We start from the raw sequence: 25,612 nt of genomic DNA on the forward strand, positions 1-25,612 counted from the left end.
CACAATCCTTCCTGCAAAGTAAATGGCATGTTAATTTACAGGATGGTTCAAGTAATTAAAATAATTTAATGTCTACATTTAAAATTGTATAAAAAGATCTTGGTGTGTCTCTTTTAAATTGTAGTTATAGCTCCAGTTTGTTCTTCTTACAGCAATCCCTGTATTATCCTTATTTTTAATTTATAAAAGACCATGAGTTTTCTGGAAATAAACACAAAGTACACAATTTCAGTTACCTTTCAACCAATATCAGAAACAGAAAGGTTGTTTCACTTCAGCTTTTGATCCACTACTTTGAAAGACCTGAAGAAAGCATCAGGGTTTTACGAAATTCAGGCTCCCACACTCAGGGAGCAAATTCCAGAGACAAGGCCCTTTCCTTGAAAATATCTTGCAATCAAAATACCAGACATTTCAGTCTTAGCACTTGGCTCCAACAGCTCAAATGACCTCAAATAAATACAAGGTATAGGAAAGGAGAGGTGGTTTCCTACAAAACTATGTAATATTTTAATAGACCAAAGGCTAACAGGACTTTGTGTAAGCACAGATAAAAAGCTGGTTAACATAACTGTAACTACTGCCACCAAACAGGGGTGCCACCTCGTTGATATTTTCAGCAGGTGTTTCAAAAGTTTTTGATGAAATCTTTTGGAAACCGGTGGAGTTCACATATATCCATTCTACACTGTGTTTAAGAAATAGGCATATGACTTCATATATATCTCAGTAATATTTTTCAAGAAGACTGCTGAACCTGCCTCTCCTGCCTAAAACTCATGCCATGAGCAAATCTTCTCAAAAATGATGCCCATGTGGACACCCGTGGACATCTGAAGCCCTAGGCAAGGATCTCTGTATTGATATTTTTGATCCAAGAGAACAAATGGTAAATGGCTACAAAGTTCACTCTTCAGAGAGAAAAGAGCCAGCTATAAAAAGGCTGAGCACAAGCTGCCTCACTTGATGCCAGCTCTGCTCCGGGAAATGCAATTCCTTATGCATTTTTTTACTATTAAAAAGGTTAGCATTAAAAAAAACAAAAAACAAAAAACAAACCAACAAAAATCCAACACCTGACATAAATGTTCTTCTATCAATGATTTCTGTTCTTAGCAGAAAGAATCTTCAGTCCTGGAATACCCCGACAGAACCGGGAACAGTAGTCAATGTAGTTCTGTATGCAGCAACTAGACATCACAAGGAGGTGAAACACTTTCTCTGAAATATGGCCATGGCCACAGCTCTTCTGCCAAGCAGTGATTGACAACATTGCTGAGGGAGCTCACTAGTCCAAATACAGCCAAGATTCAAGCTCTTTTGCAGTGTTTTAGATGGAAAGAAGAATTCCTAAAAAAGTCATGAGAATAATTCCAACTGCTCTAACTGTGAGATCATTTAGCAGCCAGCTACGATAATCTCTTCAGTAAAGTAATACGATTTGTCAAGTCAAACAAACTACAAAATAAGAAAGCCATGACAGTACCATTAAGATTTGCTAATCATATACATCCATTTCAAAAATGTTCTGAAACTCAGCAGAAATCAACATATTATTTCCTTTATTGGCACTTTCAACAGAGAAGAAAAATGGCCAGCCAGCAAACCAGAAAAGTAAGAAGGATGAACAACTGACATCTGAGGCATCTTTAGAGATGGATAGTGAAATTATTTCAGCATACTGCTATTTGCTCTAAGGCAGCTACAGAACAAAGATTAGCCACAAGTTTGCAAGTCTTTAGATCTGCCAGCAGTGTTGAAATCAGCCCAGAGCCCTGTGCTACTTTTGTCAGCATGCCCTGAGCCAAACTGGAATAGGCGGCTTAGGCAGTATGTGTTAAACTAGATTTAAAAATGTGAAACCATAATGTATTTATCGAAGTAAAATTAAAATTATATAATTAGATTATGTGCATAACAGTATTTTGGTGTTAGTTTCTCTAGGATTCAAAGGCTCAGTTAAACTACTTTATGCAGGAATAACTTCTGTTATTGACCATTTAAGAGTTGCATAATAACTCATCACATTTTAAAATAAAAGCCACTCCCTAATCCTGAAAATATTTTTTATTAGTCATTTGCAGGAAGTGTGAGAAATTATACCCATCTTCTATCGTAAGACAAAATATGGACAAATACAAAAAGAGAGATAACTGAAATCCAACATAAATAGATATAATTGATTTCCCAAGCTGACACTGTATTGTAAATTATTTACAACATATAAATAGGTGCAACACTACTCCAAGTCCATTGAAAAAAACCAAAATGGCATCACACAAGAAAAATGGCCCAGCATAGCTTTCTCTTACCCACACTACGACTGAATGAATGAAATGCAAGAGGAGATGTGCCAAGTTACTTGATACTTGCTGGTCAGCTTAATCAGATACTCTCAGTTTCCTGCAGGATGGATAACAAACACTGCTCTGCTGCTTGCTGCACACCACGTCTACTAACATATTTTCTGAGGTAGAATGATCCTAAAAACTTCTGTGCATCTAACAACACAAGGGGTCTGGAGCCACAAAATCTGACATAATGTAAGAGAAGGAAATTTAAATAAAAATAATATGTTACAAGATATCATACAGGGATAATGGAGATAAAGTAAATTATAAGGCTATGATGACAGATATCTGAGTTCCTTCATAGTAATCCTACCATGTCAAAACCTGACTTTGTGCTCCTGACTGCCCTCCACCCTCATTTTCAAAAAACAACTCAGAAGTTTAGAAGACTATAAGAATACTTTAAATAAAATATTTCTTAAATCTTCTCTGAAGTGTTGACTCAAAATCAGAAAGCTATTTTGTATTCAACATATTGAACATAGAATTAGGAGTTCCATTCCTAATTATGACACACATTTCTCTGTGAAGACAGATTAGAAAAGCAAGGCATGAGCAAGGCCATTGCCATGAACATATAGGATTTAATGAAAAAAAAATGCTTCAATGTTAATGAAAATACTTTTAACCTTTTTTTTTTGTTCAGGGAGATGTATGTAAGAGAGCTATTTACTTCCACAGCAAGCTGACAGAAAAGCTTATTTTGTACCTCATTATATCAGTAACATGTTATTTATTTTCAGCCTAAGCTTATTCATACATTAGCAATGTTATGTATTTTACTAATAAGAAGCTCAATTGCTTCATCCAGCTAAAGTTTTCATCCATTAAATATTTGCATTATTAGGGTAAGCTGGAAAGAGTTTTTTCTTTAATGAGAATAAACAGGAAAAAAACCAACAAGGACAGAGAGGACATGAGAAACAAGAGACCACTAATGCTAAATCACCTGCCTCCCATGTTTACCCTTTACTGAAATTCTTTATTCCCTGCCCAAGTTATACTGGGGAAAAAAAAAAAAAAAAAAAAAAAAGCATTTTTGTCTCAGTCATCCTCCCTCCAAAAGGTTGAACAAATAAAATACTGAAAAAAAAAAAAAAAAGCCATCAAATTTTTCTGACATCTCATTAAGAAAGAGAGAAAAAAAAATTTTCTGTCCTTCTAGAGTATTTAGAGTATTTCCTTCCTAACTGCCAAGAGTTAAGGCTTTACTAAGCCACAGCTATCATTCATGACATGAATTTCCTATTTTCACTGTCTTCAGTAACAAGCCTTTAGTAAAAGAAGAAAATAAAGCACAGATACTAGTATTCAGTCTATGAAAAAAAGTTGGCATTTTTCAACCTCAAAATCAGCTGTCAGATTCCTTCCAAAAATAACCAATTATTAGAAATCTATCCTTTTCAATAATGAATTTTCCCTCAAAAGTAACACGAATTTCAAATAATTCACATTTTTTCAAATTCTAGTCATTCTCATTCCCTTTTCACCATTAATTTTCTTACAGTTTCAAAATGTCAGCTTGAAGTATGTGGTTCACTGCACACAAAGCACTACTGAGCTTCTTTTCCAAAAGGAAAATTCCCTCAGAATTTTTATTGACTTCATTTTCCACTCTTCTATAGTCTCTCATTCCCCTTAAATTCCCATCCATTGGAAAAAAGAAAAAGAAACAAAATAACAACAGGATTAAAAAAAATTTTTTGGAAGGTTGTCAGAAAACTTTTTTACTAAGACTTGCATGAATGGTACTTAATTTTATCTATTCCTCTTCTAACACTGATCTTGAAAATACTGGGAAGATCTTAACAGAAACAGTGCCCACTGTGTAATTTTATCTATTAATTTTTCTTTCAATAGCCAATGTTCAAGGTATTTTTAGAAAAGACAGATTACTTTGTTTAACTTTGCAGAATCACAGAAGCAAAAAAAAATATTTTCAGTATCTAATACCTCAGAAACACTTACAATCTATTTGGTAATATAGAATATATTTAGGTCCTATTTCTTTAATCATTCTGTGTCCTGAAGACCACTTTGTCTTGTGCCTGGGTGTCTCTGACTACTTTCTTCTCCCTCTCTTGGGCCTCACACTACACACAGCCACTCTTTGCTCTGCACAGGACCAAAGAAAAAATCTGAGGGCAGAGTATATTTTTTCCTAGGCAAGCTCAAACCAGACCTCTTGCAACACAGAATACTCAACCTCAAGGTACAAGAATACATTTGCTTCCCTTGTCATCACAGGAACATGCTGTACAGAAACCACAGTCCCATGACTTGGAGCACATCTCAACCAAGAAGCTCTGAGATGATTCTCTCCACAGAGTATCTGGAACTTGAAACTACATTCCTGACTGCTGCTTCCCATTTCCTTGTCCCCATGCAAACTGAAATCCAACCGATCCTATTGTGCCTTACTCTCACTTTCCTCTTGATTTTTTCTGCAGTCTCTGCCTTTCACCCTACTTGCTATCAGAACAGGACGATGCCTGGTTTCACCTGTACACATCATTCTGCTTCTGCTCAAAGGCAGGATGCAAATTCAACTGGGAAGAAAAAAAAAATAAAAATAGAGTGCTTAATGAAATGCTGATTCTTCCTCTCTCTTCTTAATCCTGCCAGCAGTAATGAGAGAGAGGAAAGCCAGTTTCACTGATGGAAGATACTTGTCATACCATGAAAGTTGTTTCTTTGTTTTATAAATACTGATATATATAAACAGTAGTGTTTTCAGTATCAGAATCACAGTTAGAAGAAAACATAACTCGCCATTAACTTTGTCCCGAGATATGTCCAAATTCCAGAAGAAAAAACCCCAAACAACTGAATCCAAATGCTTCTTGAAGAAAAAACTTGCAGATGAAAACACCTGGAAACAACCATACTTGTCTTTCTGTGACAGTCTTTGGATATTCTGCTCAGTGCTTCAGTTCATTAACATCATTTATTCTGAGCTCCATCTTTTAAAGACTTAGGATAAAAGTAGTATCTTACTTACTTTGTGTTTCTTATGAGAGGTGCACTTCCCAGTTTAAAACAGGTCTTTTCCCCTCCACAAGTTGTCTGCCTCAAAGAAAAGCTTTCTGCCAGATCAAATCCTGTGAAATATGATACAGTGACTAAGTTTATTTAATGGATTTTTAAAAAAACCCACAAAAGCACAACAGTAACACAACACAACAGGGTAAATACACAAAACACAAAACCACAACACAACAGGGTAAATACTGACTTTTAGCATGTTTGGAAACTTTCTGGAGTACAGAATGACAATGCTATTTTGAAAACCAGCACCTTAAGTCAGAGAAACATCCAATATTAATTTTATTGACAGAGAAACTATCAGTGCAAAGCTCAGTATATAACTTCACAACCTGAGAAATGTATTCATTATTTCCTACTATCATCTGAACTGACAAGAACGAAAAATGTTTGGGAAAAACAAGGGAAATGAGTATGGTTGTAGAACTTGAGCAAATACTTTCCAAGAACAACACGTTCTGATTTTAACACCACCTTCCTAACAACAAGAGCAGCATTTGGAACACAGGGACTCATTCTGCACTGTCCTTTCAGTTTTAAAGCCAGCTTTAATCAGACTATGATTACATCTACTACTAGCCAATTAATTTAGATATCCATATTAACACAGTCATTTACCTAAAATACCAAGGCTGTCTCTGTTGGTTTGCTTGAGATGATGAACAACTGTTTTCATCAAAGGACACACGGCACCTTCAAGAGAATACAGTTTAGTGTCTATCATAAAACTTCGCCAAATAAAAACGAATCAGAATTGTCATCACAGCAATAGTAGTATTAACAGGAATGTTTCTTTAGTTTCTTCAGGATATATAAAGCAGCAATAAATCACAAAATTTAACTGAGCTGATATTTTAGATTTCATACTACACTTCTAGTAATACAGGTAGATACACATTTTATCAATTTTTAATTAAGATTTTATGACCAAAGCTTACACAAAGACTATAAATAAAAGAAACACACTAAATTCTTACAAAGGTCTTTCAAACTGCAATATTCTATAAAGTAATAACATCTGCTCTAAGGTGGTTTTTCATCTATTTCTGGATATACTATTAGAAAATATCTTTTTCCCCCCATTAATGGACATGAAACAATCAAGTATAAGTGCTGTGACAATAGAATTTTTTTTATTTCACTGGATATTAATTTCAGAATTTGGATTGATAAAAGTATTATCATATCATATTATAAACAATGTAAGCAATCTTTATAATCAAGTGTAGATCAAAGTATGCAGGTAAACAAGTAGAACATTCTAAAATCTAGAAATGGGAAATTCTACGGTTAAATCTAACTGGATGGTGAAATTAAGCACTGTGGTTTTAATATGCAGTATCTGACTTGCATTAAGCCCTTTATTATTTATTTTTTTTTACACATAAAAAGGAATACACACTTTTAAGCACATAGAGAGAAATGTCACTTTTGTGCATGGGTCAGCCACAGGGCTCTTTCTTTAAAAAACTCTTCAAATAGCTCTGCTAAGCCCTAATAAAACTATCAGGTGGAAGATGACATGCAGGATTTGGCCTTATCAAGGTGCTTACCAAGGATAGAACTCCAAAAAGGTGAGCAATTTATGTCTGAAGCTGTTGATCAGTATAGGTTGAGGGGGTTTCTGAACTGCCAGTTCAATAAAAAAAAGTAAGAAGGAACATACTACCATTAACCTCGAGATAAACTATATTGAAAGAACTATATTTCTAATGCTAAGAAAATTTATTCTTTCCATCATATATACATCAACATGTGTATACAACTCATTTATCTACACAGGTAAAGTTTCCTGACAAATGAGTTGAAGCATATGCATTAAAACCAACAGCAACTCCCACTGTAAATACCCTTTCCTCAGAAGAGACAGAACTGAAAAGAATATTCATGTTGAAATCTCTGAAACTGAAATGAAATCTTTCACCATTCCTGGTTTGTGGGGATGTTTATGCAGTGTGAAAAGTATTCATTGGAATTACATATTAACATGGCAACTTCAATGCACCATTTGATACACACACACATTCCATGGGACAGAAACAGGCTCACTTTAGATACCTGATTTTTCCTTGAACTGCAGTAGTAAGCTCTAGAGAACCTGGGACACAAATGTGCTCCTTTTTTTTTTTTTAGCATTAACTTACACAAGGGCTGAACAGCAAAAGACCAATGAGTTTAGCTTATTCCTTCAGCCACTTTCTTCCAAGTCCAAATAAAGTCTCAAGTCTTAATTTCTGTGTTATTGATATTATAGCAACAATTCCTCACATGCCAAAGACTGGACTGTGGACCTATTTTTATCAGTGGTGTAACAGCCACAACATAGACAGGCTATAAAAGTGTTACTTATTTGGTTGTACTCCATATCCCTGGAAGAACTGAAAGGGTTACTAGGAATTAAGGATTAAGGGCTGGATTTGATAATCTCAGAGATCCCTTCCAACCCAGATGATTCTGTGATTCTTGTTGTGTTTCATACTGCTATTTTCTCCTTTAGATGAATGCTGCTGTTTTTACCACAGAGTTAAGGCAAAACTCTAACAGATTAAACCAGAAATCTCTCCATGCCAAGACTGTCAACTTTCATTTCAATGGATTGGTGAAAATTCTTTCTAGTTACAGCTTTTACAGTAAAAATGTCAGCCTCTTCCAAACTTTTTAGTACTGTTGGCAGATCTTTAAATTTCCTTTGACCTGAGACAAAATAGGCAGTTTACACATTCAGCCCACAGGTAGCTGACTTACATCTACATGAAGACATTCAGGAAAGAAAACAGGACAAGACAAAGCCTTACCACTAATCCAAGCATGGAAACCATGCACCTACCCACTCTGTTAGAATACATCATTGTAAAATTAATGAAGCAGGAAAAAGAACAAGCTTACATTTATACACTAGATTGCTCTGCACATGATAAAAAAGGGTCTGTCTGGTTTGAAGTCCACAATTCAAGTAAAAATGGTGATTTAAAAGCTGAAGTTAACATACACATAGATTAATGAGATCACATATTCAGAGGAAAAATTAAAGACTTTAATACTTAGAAATGAATGAGCTCCACATAAGAGCTTATTACTATAAAATCAACCTAATTATTTTGAAAAGAGGTATTAATACAGATCAAGCAGTTATGTCGCAGATCACTGATTCTCTCCAATAAGATGCTAAAATAATTTTTTGTTTGTTTTCTAATTGCATTAGGCAAAAAAAATAAAGTAAAGCATTGCATCTAGACTTATCTGCTGCAACATGTAATGACAAGCTCTGAATTCCTAGAATGATCAGGGCACCTGTTGAAGCACACTACAGCTTCCATCTAGGCCTCATGCCCAGTTTTCTTTTCGTGCAAATGAGGACAGACAGGACTCTGGTGCATGCTTCAGTCTCACTCTTACAGATATCTGTTGTGTGCACTTCCTGACTCGGAACTGTAGCTTCCAAGAAGCACTCATGGCTCCTCCAAGGAGCATAACCTGTAATGGCTAGATTCATCTTCACAAGCTGCTCCTTAAACTTCACATGCAGGTGAAGCTTTCAGCTGCCATTTAACACCACAAAGAGGTACACTGCAAGGGTTCTAAAGTTTCCATCAGTAAAAGCAGGACTGGCCAAAAAACCATGGCCAAACAGCAAAGCCCCAACTAATATATACCCTTATTCTACACTGGACTCACGCTTCAGTCAGAAACCTGTATCAGCTAGGATTTGTCTCATGCTCTTACTGGATCAGGCTTAATAAAAACAAATGCACAAGGAACCTCTTCAGATTGTGTGACATACCTGCAAAGTGTCAGCAACCACCTCCAATGAGTCAAAGTTCTTTTTACTGAAGATAACTAGACCCATCTGGCCTACTTTCCAACAGGGCCACAAATTCGGATTTCCTACCTATCTGTAGTCTCACACACAGAGGTGCAAGAAAAATCAGATGTAATTTCCTTTTTTATTCTGTAAACCACATCATATTACATTGAATATATATGTTGATTAAGAAAGGGTGGGAAGAGGAATGAAGGAAACTAAATCTACAGTTTTATTGATTTAGGAAAGAAATCTACTCCAAGTCCAGTGACCATGGTATTATGACTATTGTGTAAAAACAAGACAGCTGTGGCAGGCAGGAATAAGAAATCCATACCAACGGAGAATAAGTACTAAGATGTTCACACTAGACCCTGGAGAACTGTATTCTCCCATGAGTAAGAGTAGATAGTGAAAAAAACAGGACTTCACATCACAGGTATTTTTGCTACAGAAGTTGATGCTTTTTTTTTTCCTTTTTTTTTTTTTCCCCTCTGCTTTTCAATTCAAAAAGTGGGCTGATCTAGTTTACAGGGTTCACAGTGTGAGAACATTTATAACAGGGTGTTCTCCTTTGTAGTCTCAGGTCTCAGTTATGTACTGCTTACTTACTAGCTGAAGTGGCTTTCCACAGTGTGCAGGCTTTCAGATACCTGAAGTTTCTTAAACTCACTACTCAAGAAGACTTAGTATTCAACAAATCAAGGAATTTGAGATTCTAGGGTGGCAGGGTTGTTTAAACACTGCAATGCTAACAACAGTCTGTGGATCCAATCTTAAATATTCAGAATTAAATATATTAATACATTGTATATGAGAATTACCACAGAGTCATTATCTTGATTTTGAAAAGTATCAAGCTGTACTAAAACATGAAAAGCAAAAAGTTGAACTGATTTGAATACCTAAAACTCCTCACTGTATTTGGTTTAAAGTGCCTATCTCAAATTGTGATCTAGAGCCAATACTTTTCACAACATTCCAAGTCAAAAGGCAAAGGAAATTCACCATGCCTGACAGCCCTAGGATTTTGTTTATACATTTTTCATGGGTTAGCAAGCGACTTTGAAAAACAGTAATTTTAAATGAAAGTTGAAAAAGCAGCAATGATCTGGGAAAGAGATGAAGTATTAATATTCTTAATATGACATGGAATGGTTGAATGGTTCATGTGTCACTACAGAAAGAGCTTATATCAACGCTTCAAACCCAGATGTTCCTAAAAATAAAAAAAATGTAAGTTGACAGCATGAAAAAAATATTATTGAAAATAAAAAACATAACTGTGGAGAACTCCTGAACCTTCTCACTCAGATTTTTTTTTTCATATATATATATATATATATATATATATATATATATATATGGACTCCTTATATATATAAGGATGAAACGAAATTATATATAAGGATGAAATATATATTATATATATATATGCTTATATATAAGCACTCCTTAAAAGTGAGTGATTCCTTCTGAGGAATGATTAACACATCAAAACTTCTGGACAACTGAGAACTGAAAGAAATCCGTGATGTGTGAATCTGGCACACAAAGCCTAAGGAGGACTGCCCAAAGAAGAGCCAGCATACTCTATCAGTGACGTTTTTTTCCAATACTGGTAATAATTTATCACAATATTGACCTAACGAATAAGTCCCAAAGCATATTCAGAATTCCAGCTCAAAAAGCTCTTCCCTCCATAGTCACACAAGTTAATACTTCCTCTTGCACGAGATTTCCTTCCCTGAACATACTTCTCCTCCTCCCCTGCCTTCAAATTAACTTTAATTTTCATTTTTTCCTGCATTTGAAGTCCAAGGATGTAAATGCACTAATCCAAGGTCCTATCTAAATGAGCTTTGCTAGATAAGCTTTCATAGGCACAGTGAGAAATAAGTGCTATGCACTTGTTGCTGAAGGAAGAAAACCAATAGGATTGTGTAGGCAGATGCCAAAGGACAGATTCTGACACAAACATAAGTGGTGCACGGCAAAGGACAAAGGCACGGGAACGAAAGAAAAATTCTTGAAGAGAACACATTTCCAAGGTGTAAGAGATTCATATACCTACAAGTAATCAAACTTGAAGTACACAAATTTGCAACACAGAATACTTGGTTCAGACGAATGGGGTAGAGTAGCAAAAGGCTTGCAGACACATCTGTGCCTCTTACAGGGTCCATTCTTTCTCAGCTTCTGCTTTCTGATCTATAACTTGCTTTCCTTTTTTTGGATGGGAACCATCCCTTCAGTCTCTAAAAGGGTTTCTTTCCTATTATCAGCTTGCGGCTTCACTCTGAGCCTATTCCCTGCTCTTGGCAGAGCTGCTCAAGCTGGCAGCTACCTATTTGTTATTCTTCACAATCTGCCCATATCACCTCAGACCATAAAAGCCTCTCCCAATTGCACACCACCAGTTATTCTTGAGAGATTCTATTCTTCTTCCCAGTGGGTCAATTTGACCCATATGTAATCCATTTGTGGCAATCAGGAGGGGGAGAACTGCAACTTCCCTGCTAGCTGCCTCACCACAGATTTCTAACACAATGTAATATAGATTCTAATACTGTATATACAGTCCAGATACACTGTTTATTAGCAGCTCAGTGTATGCCTCATCTTCTGTGACTGGTTCACCTTCTACTAAGACATTTTTTTCATTAAGAAAATAAAGAATACAAAAAGAAGAGAGACAATGCTACCTGGCATTTTGTTTTAAAAATGTTCAAGTTTCTGTTTATTCATTTATATTGTTAGGCACTCTTCTGCATTCACGCCCTTTTAGAACTTTTAAAACTTCCCTTCTGCAATCCACTATCTAGCAATGACAATGAAAAGAACATTTTTTCCTTCTTTCAGAGGGCAAAAGATAAGGATTGTACAGCTATGATATAGTCTACTCTCTTACAAGGGTTAAGAATAATTTATTAGTAGAGCACTTAGCTCCAATGCCATAAAAACGTAAGGCAAAAAAGTCTTTGATTTAAATTCAGGTTCTTCACAATGCATTCTTACATAAGAGCTCACGTACTACACTGATTATTTATTAAATATTACTACTTATTGGTTTCCAGGAGCAGTAAAAGGATTATTATCCTAGTCATTGACTTTTAAATTTCTTGGGCTTATCTTTTAAATGTTTTGTGAAGATTCAAAAATGTTGTATAACTTTTGTTATCTTTCACCAAGTTGCTAGATAAATAGCAATACTAAAAACAAGTTTAATTTTCTGAAAATAATAATGAAAAGGCCTTTCTATCCCTATTTAAATAGCAGCAAGCATCTTCTCCTTGCTAATAATCGAAGGAAAATTCTAGAGAGCTTAGGTACCTGTTGAGGCTGAGCAATTCAACAAAACTGACAATTCCTTATTCTACAAGCACATATGATGTGCCTTAGAGACAGAATTTATCATCCTGGAGAATCAATGTAGAATTTAGGTGAGGGGGCTAGATAACATGTGGAGAATGAGAGAAGAAAATAGAAATACAAGAAAAACTTGAGAAGACAAGCTAACAGCTTCCACTTTAAACAATATCACTATATTCCTTTCCCCTGTTTTCTTAGGCACAAGGTTTTGTCTAGCTGCACGTGTGAAATGTATGACCTGATCTGGGGATAAGGTCTAGGTGAGGTTAACATGAACATCGTGTTGTTTAGGTCAATGTGACTACTGACCTTCTGTGATAAAGCCACATGATTTTCTTCATAAAAGGTTTTGAACTTCTGATTTAGAAACTTGTTTTGTACAGTACATTGAAAAAGTACAAAACAACTCCTATGAACTTCAGCTGCTTCCAAATATAAATCTTTGAAGCACAGCAAACAGATATGCTACTTTGAAACTGCTTCAAACTTAACCTTTTTTAAAAAAAATATATTAAAAAAATATTTTATTTCATCTGCTTATACTGCTTATTTTCCTTGTATTTTCATTATTTGTTCAGTAATGAAATTTATGCCTTTGGTCAATGACAGGAAAGAAAAATTGAAGTACCTGTCTGGTCACTGACAGCTACAGAAGTAGAAACAGGAAGGAGGAGGAAGACTGCCATACAAAGCCAAGCTATGCAGGATCCAACGTACTTCATCTCCTCCTGGACACATGTGAACAATCAGCTACAAATCTGAAAGAGAAGATAATCATATTCAGACCAGTCTCTTATGCTTTTCCTGTCACCCTATCAAAATAAAAATACAAATAATTTCTTAACTGTAAAGAGGAAGTCACTAGTCACACACACTAAACATCATTTATTTGTTGTAAGGAGCTATAGACACATGTAAATTTAGAAATAAATGACAATATTCTTTTAAGTTCTTTATTATACTCAGAAGTAACACCTGAGAAATATTAAAGCAGAAATATTAGTTGTAAAGGCACTACATTTTAATTTCATTAGTAATGCCTTTATTTTTCTCCCAAGTTTTCATTTTCAATACATTACCTAAACTGGTGTCACAACACTGCCAGTGACTGCTGTAGTACTACTCCTCTTCAAATCAAACAAGGACAAGAGGCAATTGTTTCAGTTTATGTGCAAAAGAAACCAAAATACAATTTTTCTTTGCCTTGCAAAATACATAAATGCCTGGAACAGACTGTATTGAGTTTACAGTTTAAATCTCACAAAAATAGTCTGGCTCCAACAGCATTATCTTTTGTCTTCTAAAAGAGACTATGAGAGTATGAGCTTTTCTGCTAAGCTGACTGCAATGTATAGATATGTGTTAATTTAATGAAACACAGAAAACAACAAATATTTTTCTAATCGCAATTTCTGTAAGAAAAACAAATCACATACCTAAGATGAAATTTTGATAATTATTTTTGCAAGGCACCTTATTCATCATCAGAGCTATTCTGCCAGTCACATGTACTGACAGCAACTACACCATCATTAACTTCTCCAACCTCCCCAACAGCAGCAAAGTGAATTCATGTTCAAATAACATTATCATTTAATTTCCTGCACCTGCTTTACAAGCAGGCATCAGTAAATCACTAGAGCTGTCGCTCCAGAGGTCTCATTTTTCTCAAGGGCTCTTGCCAATTAAATCACTAATACCGCTATCCCCTCGCTGCCACCGCACCCCGGGGCTCGGGTCCTCTCCCGCCGACTGTTCCGGGAGCCTCCGCCTGGATGCGACCCGAGCCCCGGTAGCTCGGGCTGTAACACGGCAGTTTAAATTTCTCCGGGATTGAGTTGGGTTTGCTGGGGGAAGGGTTTAAAACACCCGGCGGGTTAGCAAGCAGTAAGGCAAGCGGGCAGCTCGGTCCGTGGGCTGCGAGGACGCGGCTCGGGCAGCTCCCCCCTTAGCCTGGCTGTCCCAGCCCCTCTCTCCCCGCGGCCGGGCCCCGCACCTCCACCCACCACCCACCGCCCCTCGCCCCGGGTTTGGCCGCCCCGTCTCTACGGAACCTGCCTGCGGCGCCGGGGAGCGGCTGCCCCCGGCGAGTCGAGCCGAGCCGAGGCAGGGGGCAGGCACCCGCCGCCGCTTCCTCAGCAGCCCCGGGGCGGAGCGGGGCCGGGAATCCTCTGGGGACGGCGACGGCTGCTGCAGCCGCGCTGCCGGGGAGGGAGATAAGGAGGGAGAGAGGTAAGGAGGGAGGAATGGAAGGAGAGAGGGAGGGAGAGAGGGAGCCCTCTGCCGCCGGGTGCCGCGGCGGGGGCGGGCAGGTGAGGGGGCCGCAGGGCAGAGAGAAGCGCGGTGGCTCCGGGACAGCGAGGGCAGCGCTGGCGGCAGCCTGGCGGGGACGTGAGCCTCCGGTTCGGCATCACCGGGGTTTGCCGGTTTCCCCCGTCCCGCCCGTGCCGCGGCTCCCAGGAATGTTTCAGCGAACTGGATGTGGGCCACTCGGTACGCGTGGTCATGAGAATGAAACACACTAAGAGAAATTTTTACATGTATATAGATGCATGCGATTAATAATCATGCCCAGCACTGTGGTATTTTGCAACAGTTTAACCCGTTCCGTAAATTACTGCGAATTTAGTAGGACTGTTTTCATTATCATATCAGCATGTGCCTTCATGACCTACCAACATACACAATGTATTCACACAATCATGAACGAATCCTAGAGGACAGGGTAATTACAGTACATTTAAAGCTCACTGTGTGGATCATGGACACAGTTAATATTAATAGGCAAAATCTGTAATAAACTTAGCCGGCAATTTTTGTGAAAAAGAAAAAAAGCCACAAAACAGGAATATTATAGCGTGTGTTCACATGAGACATATTTAGACAACTGACTACAAATAAAGAGTTGCTTACCTTTAATTTTAATATGTCACCCAGAAGGACTGAAAATGCCTGTACAGAGCTGCTGTAGTGCCGAGGAGTTGGTGAGCGAGTCTCCAAAGAGTGGTAGAGGGGGATACAGCTCTGTCCTTATTAGTCTCACACAGCGTGACCCTCCCACTCAGTGAGCACAGAAGACTCTGCAAGAAAGGACAAACAGACACCCAGACTCAGATTTTGCATAATCATACTTTTACATCCCAAGTCCAGTAACAATATAAGAAATGTGGTTTTTTTCTCTCCCTACCTGCCCCCCCAATTAAAAAAAAAAAAAAACAAAAACCACAATCCCTCCCCCCCCAAAAACCCACCAAAACACAAAACAACAGAAAAAAACAGTTCCATAAATTAAATTGCCAGAGCATGGATGCATGAATGATAGTATCTAGTCTCTAGTTGAAAAGAGTCAATTATGTACATTAGCAAAATAAAAGAAATTGGATTTTATCATTTACGTGTAAGCACACACTATTAATTTTATATATTTTATCATAAATTTAAAATCAGTTAAACAAGAAACCATGAGAGTGGGCCTATTTATGGCACAGATGCAGCGAAGCACAGATTTCTGACACTTGTTTTGCCTTTAAAAATCTATCATTTACAAACCTGAGTGTTCTTGTGCTGTACTATCATCTGCGATGAAATGGCGAGATTGAGCACTACCATTGGCTCTCAGCTGAATGTGTGAAACTGCACTTTTCTCAGGTTCTCCAAGTGTGCCTGAGGCAGTTTTCTGCACAGCATTTTAAAGATGGAAAGCCGATAGAAGCACAGAAAGAGTAAAATAACTAGAAATAGATACACAGAAGACAGAAAGAGTAGGACTTTAATTCAGAATCTCTCATTTGTATATATCCATGACATAGTTTATCTTCTTCTAGTAGAATAATTTTGCTGAAAAGAGAAAGATGGTGACTTATATGGATATTTCTTAGCTTAATATCAATTTAGTTCAACTGGTCTTCAGTCAGAAAATTCATAGGGTTAGGTTTTTTGCTTTTCTTTCCCTCAAAAAAGATTTTGAAAAGTGTTTCCCTCATTTCAACCTAGATAACTAGCCAGAATAGCAAATAAATCACATGGAAAGACATGATTACCTTTCTGGCTTAAATTTCAAAACAGTTGTTGCTCTTCCCAACTTAGAATCAAGAGAGAAAGATGAAATTGCAGCTTACATACATTTCTGCTTGGGTGGTTTATTCCACAACTTTACCAGAGGCTTGCGGTGTAACTTTAGGCAAGTCACAATTCTCACTTGCTCATTCTGTAAATTATAGAAAGTAAAGCTGCCCTACCTCACAGAATGAGACGTATGAGCCCAGTCCTACAGATGACAAATTATCGGAGCACTCCCTTCCCCTTCAGACTGTTCATTTGATAAAGGCTTCAGTGTTGAACTCTAGTCGAGTGTTTGCAGAGTTGTCAGACTGTCAGTTGTAAGACCCTTTGTAAAAGCTCTGCTCCTAGAGGAAGGCATTATCATTTTTTGTTTGAAAAGGACTGCATTTCTCATTACCCTTTTAAGCTACAAAAGTCTGATAATATTTTTGTTTTACTTCATTTTACAGGCCCTAAATATCTGGATTCATGTCTGTTACATAATTGTACAAAGTCTTACTAATTTCAATGAATGTAAGGTCTGAATTAGATAAACATTATAATTGCATAACACTTTGCACATGCAATCAGTTCAATGCTTAAATAAATATTTCTGTCCCTTCAAAAAGTCCAGATCTAAGCTGCTTCTTCATTTCCCATGAAGTTCATAATGAAGCATAACCCTTAAACCAAGGGTGTTCAAGATACTGACATTCCCAGTAGAAAATTTTAAAATACCTTATTTAAACCATGTCAACTTCAAAACACTCCACGTCCATATGAAAGCAGCAAGTTGTAGAATTAGAAACTAGCACAACCTTCCCTGGCTAACACATATGCTTCCTGTATTTTGGCCCAGATCTTTAATGAATCAGGCTTATGCCAGTTCACATAAATTAAAAGAATTACACCTATTTATACCAGCTGGAGACCTTGACATTAGAGATTGCCACTATACATATTTATGGACAACACTATTCACATCTTTTAATGTCTAGTGACGTGAAAAATTGGAACAATTGAAAACCTTCCTGTTTACAAACTTATGTCATGAGCCAAAAATCCCAGCTTCTCCCTTGGCCTCCTACAACATAAGAAACAAAGCCACAAATGGCAAAACATCTCTGGTACCATAGCAGCCTAGAAATCCTGTACTGGATGAACCGATGATATGAGCTCAAGTACCCTCAGCAAATGATGTACATCCTGTGGTATTTCTCTGCAGAAACACAGTTTTCCTGCTATCTCAGAGTTCAGCTAACACTCTGACACACAGAAGACAGGATTAGACCTGGATCCAGACAAAAGCCAAGGCAACTACACCAAGAAGCAGAAAAGAGAGAAATTTAAGCTTGAAACTAAGCACAGAACACATTCCATCTCCAGCATTAAGGGTCAGCTGCTTCACTGAACACCTTTTACTACAACTGCAGTTGCATGCAAGATACAGGGAAAAAGGTGAAGGAATCAGGGGGCAAAGGGACAGACTTATTTTTTCCAGAAATCTTTTTCTTCATTGCCAACACTCTTTTCAACCTTTGTTTCTTTTTTGTCATGATTAGATATCCAAAACAGCCAAGTAGCATAATTTACTCTTGTCTGTGTGGTGCTAACAGATTTGCCTCCATCTTGTTAGACTCACATTTTTAACTTGCATTGCTTATGTCAAGGCATATGCAGGAATAAATCTGAAAACTTTGACAAAATTCCTTAAAAGCAGAAATATTCTACTTGAAAACACTATTTATCTTAGGGAGACAATTTTCAAATGCCCCTCACCACACAACTTCTGACTGAATATAGAGCTTATTATTTCTGTTCTGTTGTATAAGCCCTTACATTGAATTGTTCCCTGCCAGATGATCCTTCCTGCCCTCTGCAAGACTTTCTGGTCATGAAAACCACATTCCACTGAAGCAATTAAAATATAAATGCTTTTACATACATTAGACTGAACCATAATGAACTCTGACAAAACAGAGGGAAGTTAATGGAAATTTTAACATTGCTGTAAATGGGGAAAAAAAATGTCACTCAAATGACGAAACTCTAGCAAAAACTGCACCAAAGAGGAATTATTTTTATGCATGTGCACACACACTAAGCACTCCTAAGCAGCAAAGCCAACAGAAAAGCTGGATGTCATTTCACTTCTTCTTTACAAGAGGGAAAGAGGACAAAACCCAACTGCTGCTTCTTTTTCTGAATACTTAGAAAGCATTCAGATTTTCAGCAAAGTGGCCAAAAATAACTGTCAAAAAGATGCAGAAAGAATACTTAATGCTATAGTTCTGTAGTTTTAGTTTTCTTGGCTCAGACACTTTCTCCTCTTTGACACTTTATAACATGTCCTAAAATAGCCAAACATTATAATAAATACGACACAGCAACAAAAAAAGTCAGTACTTTATGTCCAGTTCCAATGTCACTGACAATTCCAGTCTCAAAAATACAATGTGGAGTAGTATCACTTGCAGTGTTTAGTTCTCTCTGGTCCTAATACATTCCATATTTTTATAATGATATTTTAATCCAAAGTATAGACATTTCAAAGAAAATAAATCAACATCTTGATATATTGCTTGTATTTACCAATTGCAAGCATGTATACATGATACAGCAAGAGCTGTATGATATGATTTCTATGGAATTTATTACCATTCCAGAAAAACACATTTCCATGCATACATTACTCTTTAAACTCTTAGTGGTGTTAGTACAACATGCAGTTAAGTACTAAAGAGAAACAATGCTAAGATTAATGGTATCAATATGTCTATGTACCTAAATCTATTAAAAGGTTATTTTACATTTTCTTCCTATGGATAGATAAATGCATGTATTTAACTGTACTGCCATACTCCAAACAGCTTGTCACATATTCTGTTGTTTCATGAACCACATAAAGAAAGACATCATTAAGAAAACATCCATCCTGCCTGTCACAGAGAAAAAAAGGCATTGTTTGGTGGCTTTTGTACTGTACAAGAAAAAAAATGCATGGTCCTATAGATGATTAGGGAGTAGAAAACCTGAAAGGTAATATTCTAAACCAAGTCAAACTTGCTTTCTTTAGACTGAAGCACCCATGTGTCTTTGAATGATTGCACAAAATGAAAAGATGAAAGCTTGGTTTTAGGCAGCTGTGCAGGATATTTGCCCAATAGTTCTGTATGGATATGCCAAATTCCTACTAGCTGTATGCAAACAGCTATAAAGCAGTGACATATGTTAATTTAAAATTTATATAATGCAGATATTAGAAAAAGAGAAAAGGAAAGGTATCATCAAAATTAAAGATCCTACAAACAGACCAGGCTGTATAAACCTGTCAGGCTTAAAGGGCCTATAAACTATATTTGAGATCAAAAGGCATCATAGTCAATGCTTGGGGTTTTTTTTGTTTGGCTTTTGTTTGTTTTTTTACCCTTCAGAAAGACAAGGCATAGACAGTACAAAAATGTCAGTAAAAAGCCATTATAAATTGTAGTAAATATGTCTAAGAATTTATAAGTCTCAGTATTAGCCAATGTCTCCTACTCTTGTGTCCTCTCTATCCAGCTAATTTACCCATATTTTATTTAAAACCAGAGTACTACAATGAAAAATAATTCAGGTCCAGTTGCAAATATTTTCAGATTTTCAGAAAGTAACTTGTATAAATTTGCCAAGGTGAGACTGATATGTGTGATCATGAATTTTATCAACATAGTAGCTACAATTACATTAACACATTCAGGATTCTGTGTTCACACAGAGCTACTCACCATTACATTATTTTAATGCTCAATTTCAATACTGTCAAGCAGCATAAAAATGAAATAATAAAATGACAAGTATTTTATTGATATTTATTGCTGAATAAATAAGCACAATAATCTGGGAAATCAAATTAAGTGCATGTATAATCTCTAGCTCTGTAAGCTCCTACTTTATTTGCCTTTCATCTAGGAGTAAATATTCTCAGGATTTAACCAATGTTACCCTTTTAAATCAGTGATTTCACAGATTTATGTAGATGTCTGCCTAGAGTTATCTAGTCACAAATTCAGATGCAAAGTAACTCTTAATTCAAGAGTAGCTAAAGGCTGCAGCTAGATGCAAGATGGAAAAAAAAAAAGAATCTAACATGCTCTGAAACAGCCTACTGACCTATACATATTGTAGGTCAACATCCTGTGTCACCCTGTGTATAGATGTATTTTTGGGAGCTGAGGAATTTGGGCACTACCACAAAAAGACAGTTGAAAGGCACAATCTATCAGCCTGTGTTTGCATGACTATTTGTATCTTTATGCATGGCAATTCAAATAAATTTTACTGTTTACTAGGAATGCAAAATCAAACACTAACTCTTAGAAAGGCCAACATTTAAATAAATAAAATATTCTTAAATTTAGCTGCGTAGTGTATCAAGCATAACATTTGCATCAATTTCTGAATTGTTTATTTTTGGCATGTCAGACATGGTTTGGACACCATGGATTAATTTAATTTTGGCTCAAGGCCAAAGAGTTCAGCATGAACGTGCCATTTTGATGAAGCTTGGAGTAGCTAGGAACTGCTTTGGTTTCTTCCCTTTCCTGACAAGTGAAATCCAGATATATCCTGTTGGCTATTCTAACTGAGTACTTAAGTTAATCTTGCCAATTAGTCATTGACTAATTGTTCTGGAACCGATTATTAGTACTAGAACCAACAACATTCTAACAACTTCCAGTGGCATCCTGAAACTATTTACTGAGGCTGTATTTTCATGAGCAAAATTATTCAAATGCATTTAAAGTTTACTTCCAAATTAGCAGATATGATCTATGACTACTAGAGCAGTAGTGTCCAACAGATATATAGTAAAGAATGTACTTAATCATAAATCTTACAGTAGGAAAATTACCTTAGGCCAAAAATACAAATTTTACTGAAGATAACTATATTGCTGCCATGTTATCAGGCTGCATTCCAAGAAGAACACAAACTTAAGTCCTGCTCTTGCATTTACAGGGAAGATACTTTTCATGAAGATACAAAATTTTGTCTAATAAACTTGTGTTCATCCAAATCTTTGAGTATAATTATAGCTTGACTTGCCTTCAGGTATATTTGGTAAGAAGTAACTTTGGCTCTCATATTACAACTATGATGCCAGATTATTTCTTTAAAAAAAAAAAAAAAAAAAAAAAAAAAAAAGGTCTAAGAACTCATACTGTTTTAGGTCAGACTTTCTAGCACATTGACACTTTCATCGTCAACATAGAGTTGCAATATTGATCCTATTGCAATATTGTTGTATTTCCCACAACTTCAAATAGAGGTTATTTTTTTAAGGAACAGATCATAGGTTACAAACAGTTCACTAATTTTTAGAGAACTTTAAAATTTACCTCAACACAGGATTTGACTCCAGGAAAACCAAACTAGGAAAAAAAGGCTGAAAGTAAATAAGCCTGTCCTTAGGAGTTAAAAAAATAGAAACTACTCTAACTGTAGAATGCCTTTAAACAGAATACATGACAAAATACCAGAGCTTGCACCAGGCATCCATTTGTCTTTAGAATGATTTGTCTTTCCCACAGAAGTATTTCTTGCAATCAGAGCTTAGTTTTGAATGCCAAATTAGACTAGCCTAATTCCAAACAACAAAGCTGGCAAGCCTTCTTCAAAGACATTTCTTGTACTGAGTTTTACTACATAAATCAGTGGGATGTCTGAGTGTAGCCTGTGATACAGCAGGGCAAACTGCTGGAGGAATGTTCTCAGCACACTAAGGAAGAAGCTGTCAATGTCCAAGCACACTTCCTCAGGTATGGCAGGACAAAGGATTACACACACTCACTTGACTAGGTGTGTTTCTGCAGTGCCAAAACCAGAAAGTTAACAAACCAAAAGCAATTTAAACATGAGTTTAAATCCAGCTTTAAGCAGTATTAGTTATCTTAGGCCAAGGGAATCACAGAATTGAGTAGTGTTCCTGTCTGCACTTGTAACCGAGCAGTGATGTCTGAATGCAAGTTATGTTATATGAAGTACCTGAGATATCTCAATTAAAGGTGTAATTTCCCTCAGGAAATCCAGATTTGGGATTAACTGTTCTTGGCAACTGTCTCTTTAGAGTGGCAGCATTCCTAACTTCAACCTGCCATCTAAGTTTCTGTACTGAACCTGTGCTGGTTAAAGGTTTTACAGAATCAGTGGAGATCCGACACAAGTTTATTTAGATTTGTTTAGCAGGACCAGTACAGCTTTTATACATAGATAAGGTGGTCTTATGTACTTAGAAATATTTACATTCTTTTGTGGTTGAAAATTAACTACAAAAATGGCCTGAACTACTATAAGACATTAACAATTATATAAATTGTTCACAAATATATTCAGTAGTTTCAGGGAGCATAAACAGATGCAACTGCACAGATCACCACTTTCCTTCATTTAATTATTTGGTTCTGAAGTTTTCAGCCCATGCCATTGTCATTCTGTTAAGTTCAAACCCACCCAAATCCTTTACCTTGCTTGCACAGAGGCAGTTTGTCTCTTAGCAGCAAGCTATCACAGGATGAAAACCCAGTCAAGGAAAAGGGGCAGTAGATGGGAAAGATTCTTTGACATTTAGCTCGTGGGAGGCCAACACTTCTCAACTATGGGCACCTGGTTCCTCTTTTTTTTTATTACTTCCCCAGGTTTTGTTTTTATGAACATTATTTAATTATTACTTAATACCTAATATAGACAGAAAATATCTAAAAAATAAAGTATCAAAAGAATTTAGTGATTTATTTCTACTCTGTCTCAACTTTTTTTTGGTATGCCAGTCGGGGACTGAGACATTAAGGTAAGACGAAAGAAATAGAAACTAAAATTAAGGCATTCTTTGACACAGAGTAGCCAAATGGATTGAGCTGGATTCCCTTCCATCTGTTAAAGAATTACAAGCTAAACTCGATGAAATCAGAAGCACTTAATCTCCTGATCTTTTGGCTTAGATGACTGTGGAAGGCAGGTTTTTTTAAGATATTATAAATTTTAGAGTCCTGTAAATATTTTCATTTAACAATAGAGATAACACCTAATATCATTGTATGATTAATTCCACATGTGGAAGTAAGCATGGTCAGTAAAGAAAAACTATATATCAAACTGAATTAAGAATTTATCTTACTACTCTTATGTAGCCAAGACATACCCGTTTGATGCCTGAGAAATACATAATCAAGCCATAATTTCACCTTCCATATTTCAGTTGCTTTACTTTCTTTTCTCTGAAGTTAACATATTTATTAAAATGTCTTCAAAGCTTTGATGCTGTTGAGAAGTGCCTTTACCATTAAAACCTGTTGATATTAAGAACAAGAACACCACAACACAGGAAAAAAATGAAAATTAGTAGATGTCACTAATAAAATAATACAATGATAAAACCCACTGAAAAGAGCTTCATCAACTTAGTTCTCAATTAAATAACCCTGAAAACAAAGGAAAGTCACAATGGTTTACTTAGAACTGGAAACTTTTCAAAAGATCTTCAGTAAATCTTACCTAGAAATTAATTTCTTTCATTCCTTTTCTTACTGCTTTTCCTCAAAGAAACTTCTTGCTACCAGACTGATAACAGTTCCATGTATGACCTTGCCCCCTGCTTTTTTGGAACAGGGTTATTTTCCTCCTGTTACCTGTGGGAGACCACAATTATTTAACTCCACTCTAGCCTCCCACTGTAAAGAATCAGCAAAAGTGAACTAGACAGCACAAGTAAAATGCTTCTGTCTTTCTACACATCACAGGAAGTGTTGCTAAGTTATTTAATTTAGAGTGAAATTTTGGCTTTGCTGAGGTCAGTGTCTCTCTTGCTATAAACTTCATCTGGGCCAGAATTTCACACCTGGTTTCTGTGATCTCTCTTTAGTTGCTGTAAGCTAAAGTATCAGACTTCCATCAAGCCAGGATTTCACTCCAAACAGAAAGTATTACCAATATTTCCTGTCACCCTCAGGGAACTAATTACCAAGAAATATACCAGAATAACAGAGCTTGCAAGAAAGGCTTTTGTGCACCCTAGGTTGTGCTGGATTTAGTGCTAAAGTGTAACTTGAACAATAACAAAGATGACAAAACTTTGTGACACAGACTTGAAAAGTTATTTTTGAGAAACTGAGATTTTGCTAGCATCTCATCTGGATTATAAAAGGGTCTGTAATAGTATGCTTCAGTTAATACAGTACTTACTTTTTTTCTTTTTTTTTTTTTTTTTTAGTGTAGTTGAAATTCTTCCCTCTGTCTTTTTCATCCCTTTCTAACTCTCATTGTATGTAGGTTTCTTATTTTCCTCTCCTGCAGTGGTTGCTGGATTTCCTGATCTAGAACATCCAGACATCCATCCAGACTGCGATCGAGTCAGCTCTACCTTTTTCCAGCCATACTGGAAAGATAGCTGAATGCCATCAAAAAATAAATTAACAAGAAGAAACACTTGCTCGTTTTTTCTGTGTGTTTTGAATGAGGCTTTGTTCTTATCATTGTGTCAAGACCATGATCTATGGACATGACTCCATGCCAGCCAAGGTCTTGAAGTGAAGCTACCTGCATCTTATCCTGGAATTTATCAAATTAAAAGATTTCTCACGTGCAAAAGTAGACGTTGTAGAAGTTTTAAGAAAGCAACTCTTTAAACAGAAGAAACTAAATTCTATTGGGTGTACAAGTTTAAATTAAAAGATTTGAAAATACAGCCACCCACCATCCACCATACCTTTGCTGGGTAAATCTTTCTATTCCATTTTCCTGAAAATCTTGCAGCTTTTTTGCTGTTGCTATGTTTCAGAGTCCACCAGGTCTCTCAGAAAGTCTTTTCATAATTGCCATCACCAAGACTTGGGCTAGGATCTTATCTTTGCTGTAGGAAGCCTTCTTTGCCTAAATTGTTATGCTTTTTATTTGCTTTTTCTCTCCCTGCTAAAGCTCATCAGAGGATGGCTGAGGTTGGAAGGGACCTCTGGACATCATCTGG

The 25,612-nt window shown here is 36.5% G+C and overlaps 1 protein-coding gene and 1 long non-coding RNA gene across 7 annotated transcripts in view; both read right to left on the minus strand.

Annotated features, from left to right (window-relative positions):
- The window catches only part of COL19A1 (collagen type XIX alpha 1 chain), a 175,624-nt gene extending 159,977 nt beyond the window's left edge, over positions 1 to 15,647 (minus strand). For all 6 annotated transcript variants that reach the window (XM_071741615.1, XM_071741614.1, XM_071741612.1 and 3 more), the window contains exons 1-4: positions 15,484 to 15,647; positions 13,199 to 13,328; positions 6,015 to 6,089; positions 5,353 to 5,452 (exon numbers count right to left, since the gene is read on the minus strand). In XM_071741615.1, coding sequence (XP_071597716.1) covers positions 5,353 to 5,452; positions 6,015 to 6,089; positions 13,199 to 13,292 — 269 coding nt within the window. In that variant the 5' untranslated portion in view covers positions 13,293 to 13,328; positions 15,484 to 15,647. The remainder of the gene's footprint in view (positions 1 to 5,352; positions 5,453 to 6,014; positions 6,090 to 13,198; positions 13,329 to 15,483) is intronic.
- A 478-nt stretch (positions 15,648 to 16,125) lies between these two features.
- On the minus strand, positions 16,126 to 24,825 carry LOC139795559 (uncharacterized). The gene is made up of 3 exons (XR_011725571.1): positions 23,792 to 24,825; positions 16,809 to 16,976; positions 16,126 to 16,301 (listed from the first exon to the last, which is right to left on the minus strand). It is a non-coding gene; the product is annotated as an uncharacterized lncRNA (long non-coding RNA).
- Positions 24,826 to 25,612: the final 787 nt, after the last annotated feature.

The sequence above is a fragment of the Heliangelus exortis genome, chromosome 3 (genome assembly GCF_036169615.1).
Source record: "Heliangelus exortis chromosome 3, bHelExo1.hap1, whole genome shotgun sequence".
Lineage (NCBI taxonomy): Eukaryota > Metazoa > Chordata > Aves > Apodiformes > Trochilidae > Heliangelus > Heliangelus exortis.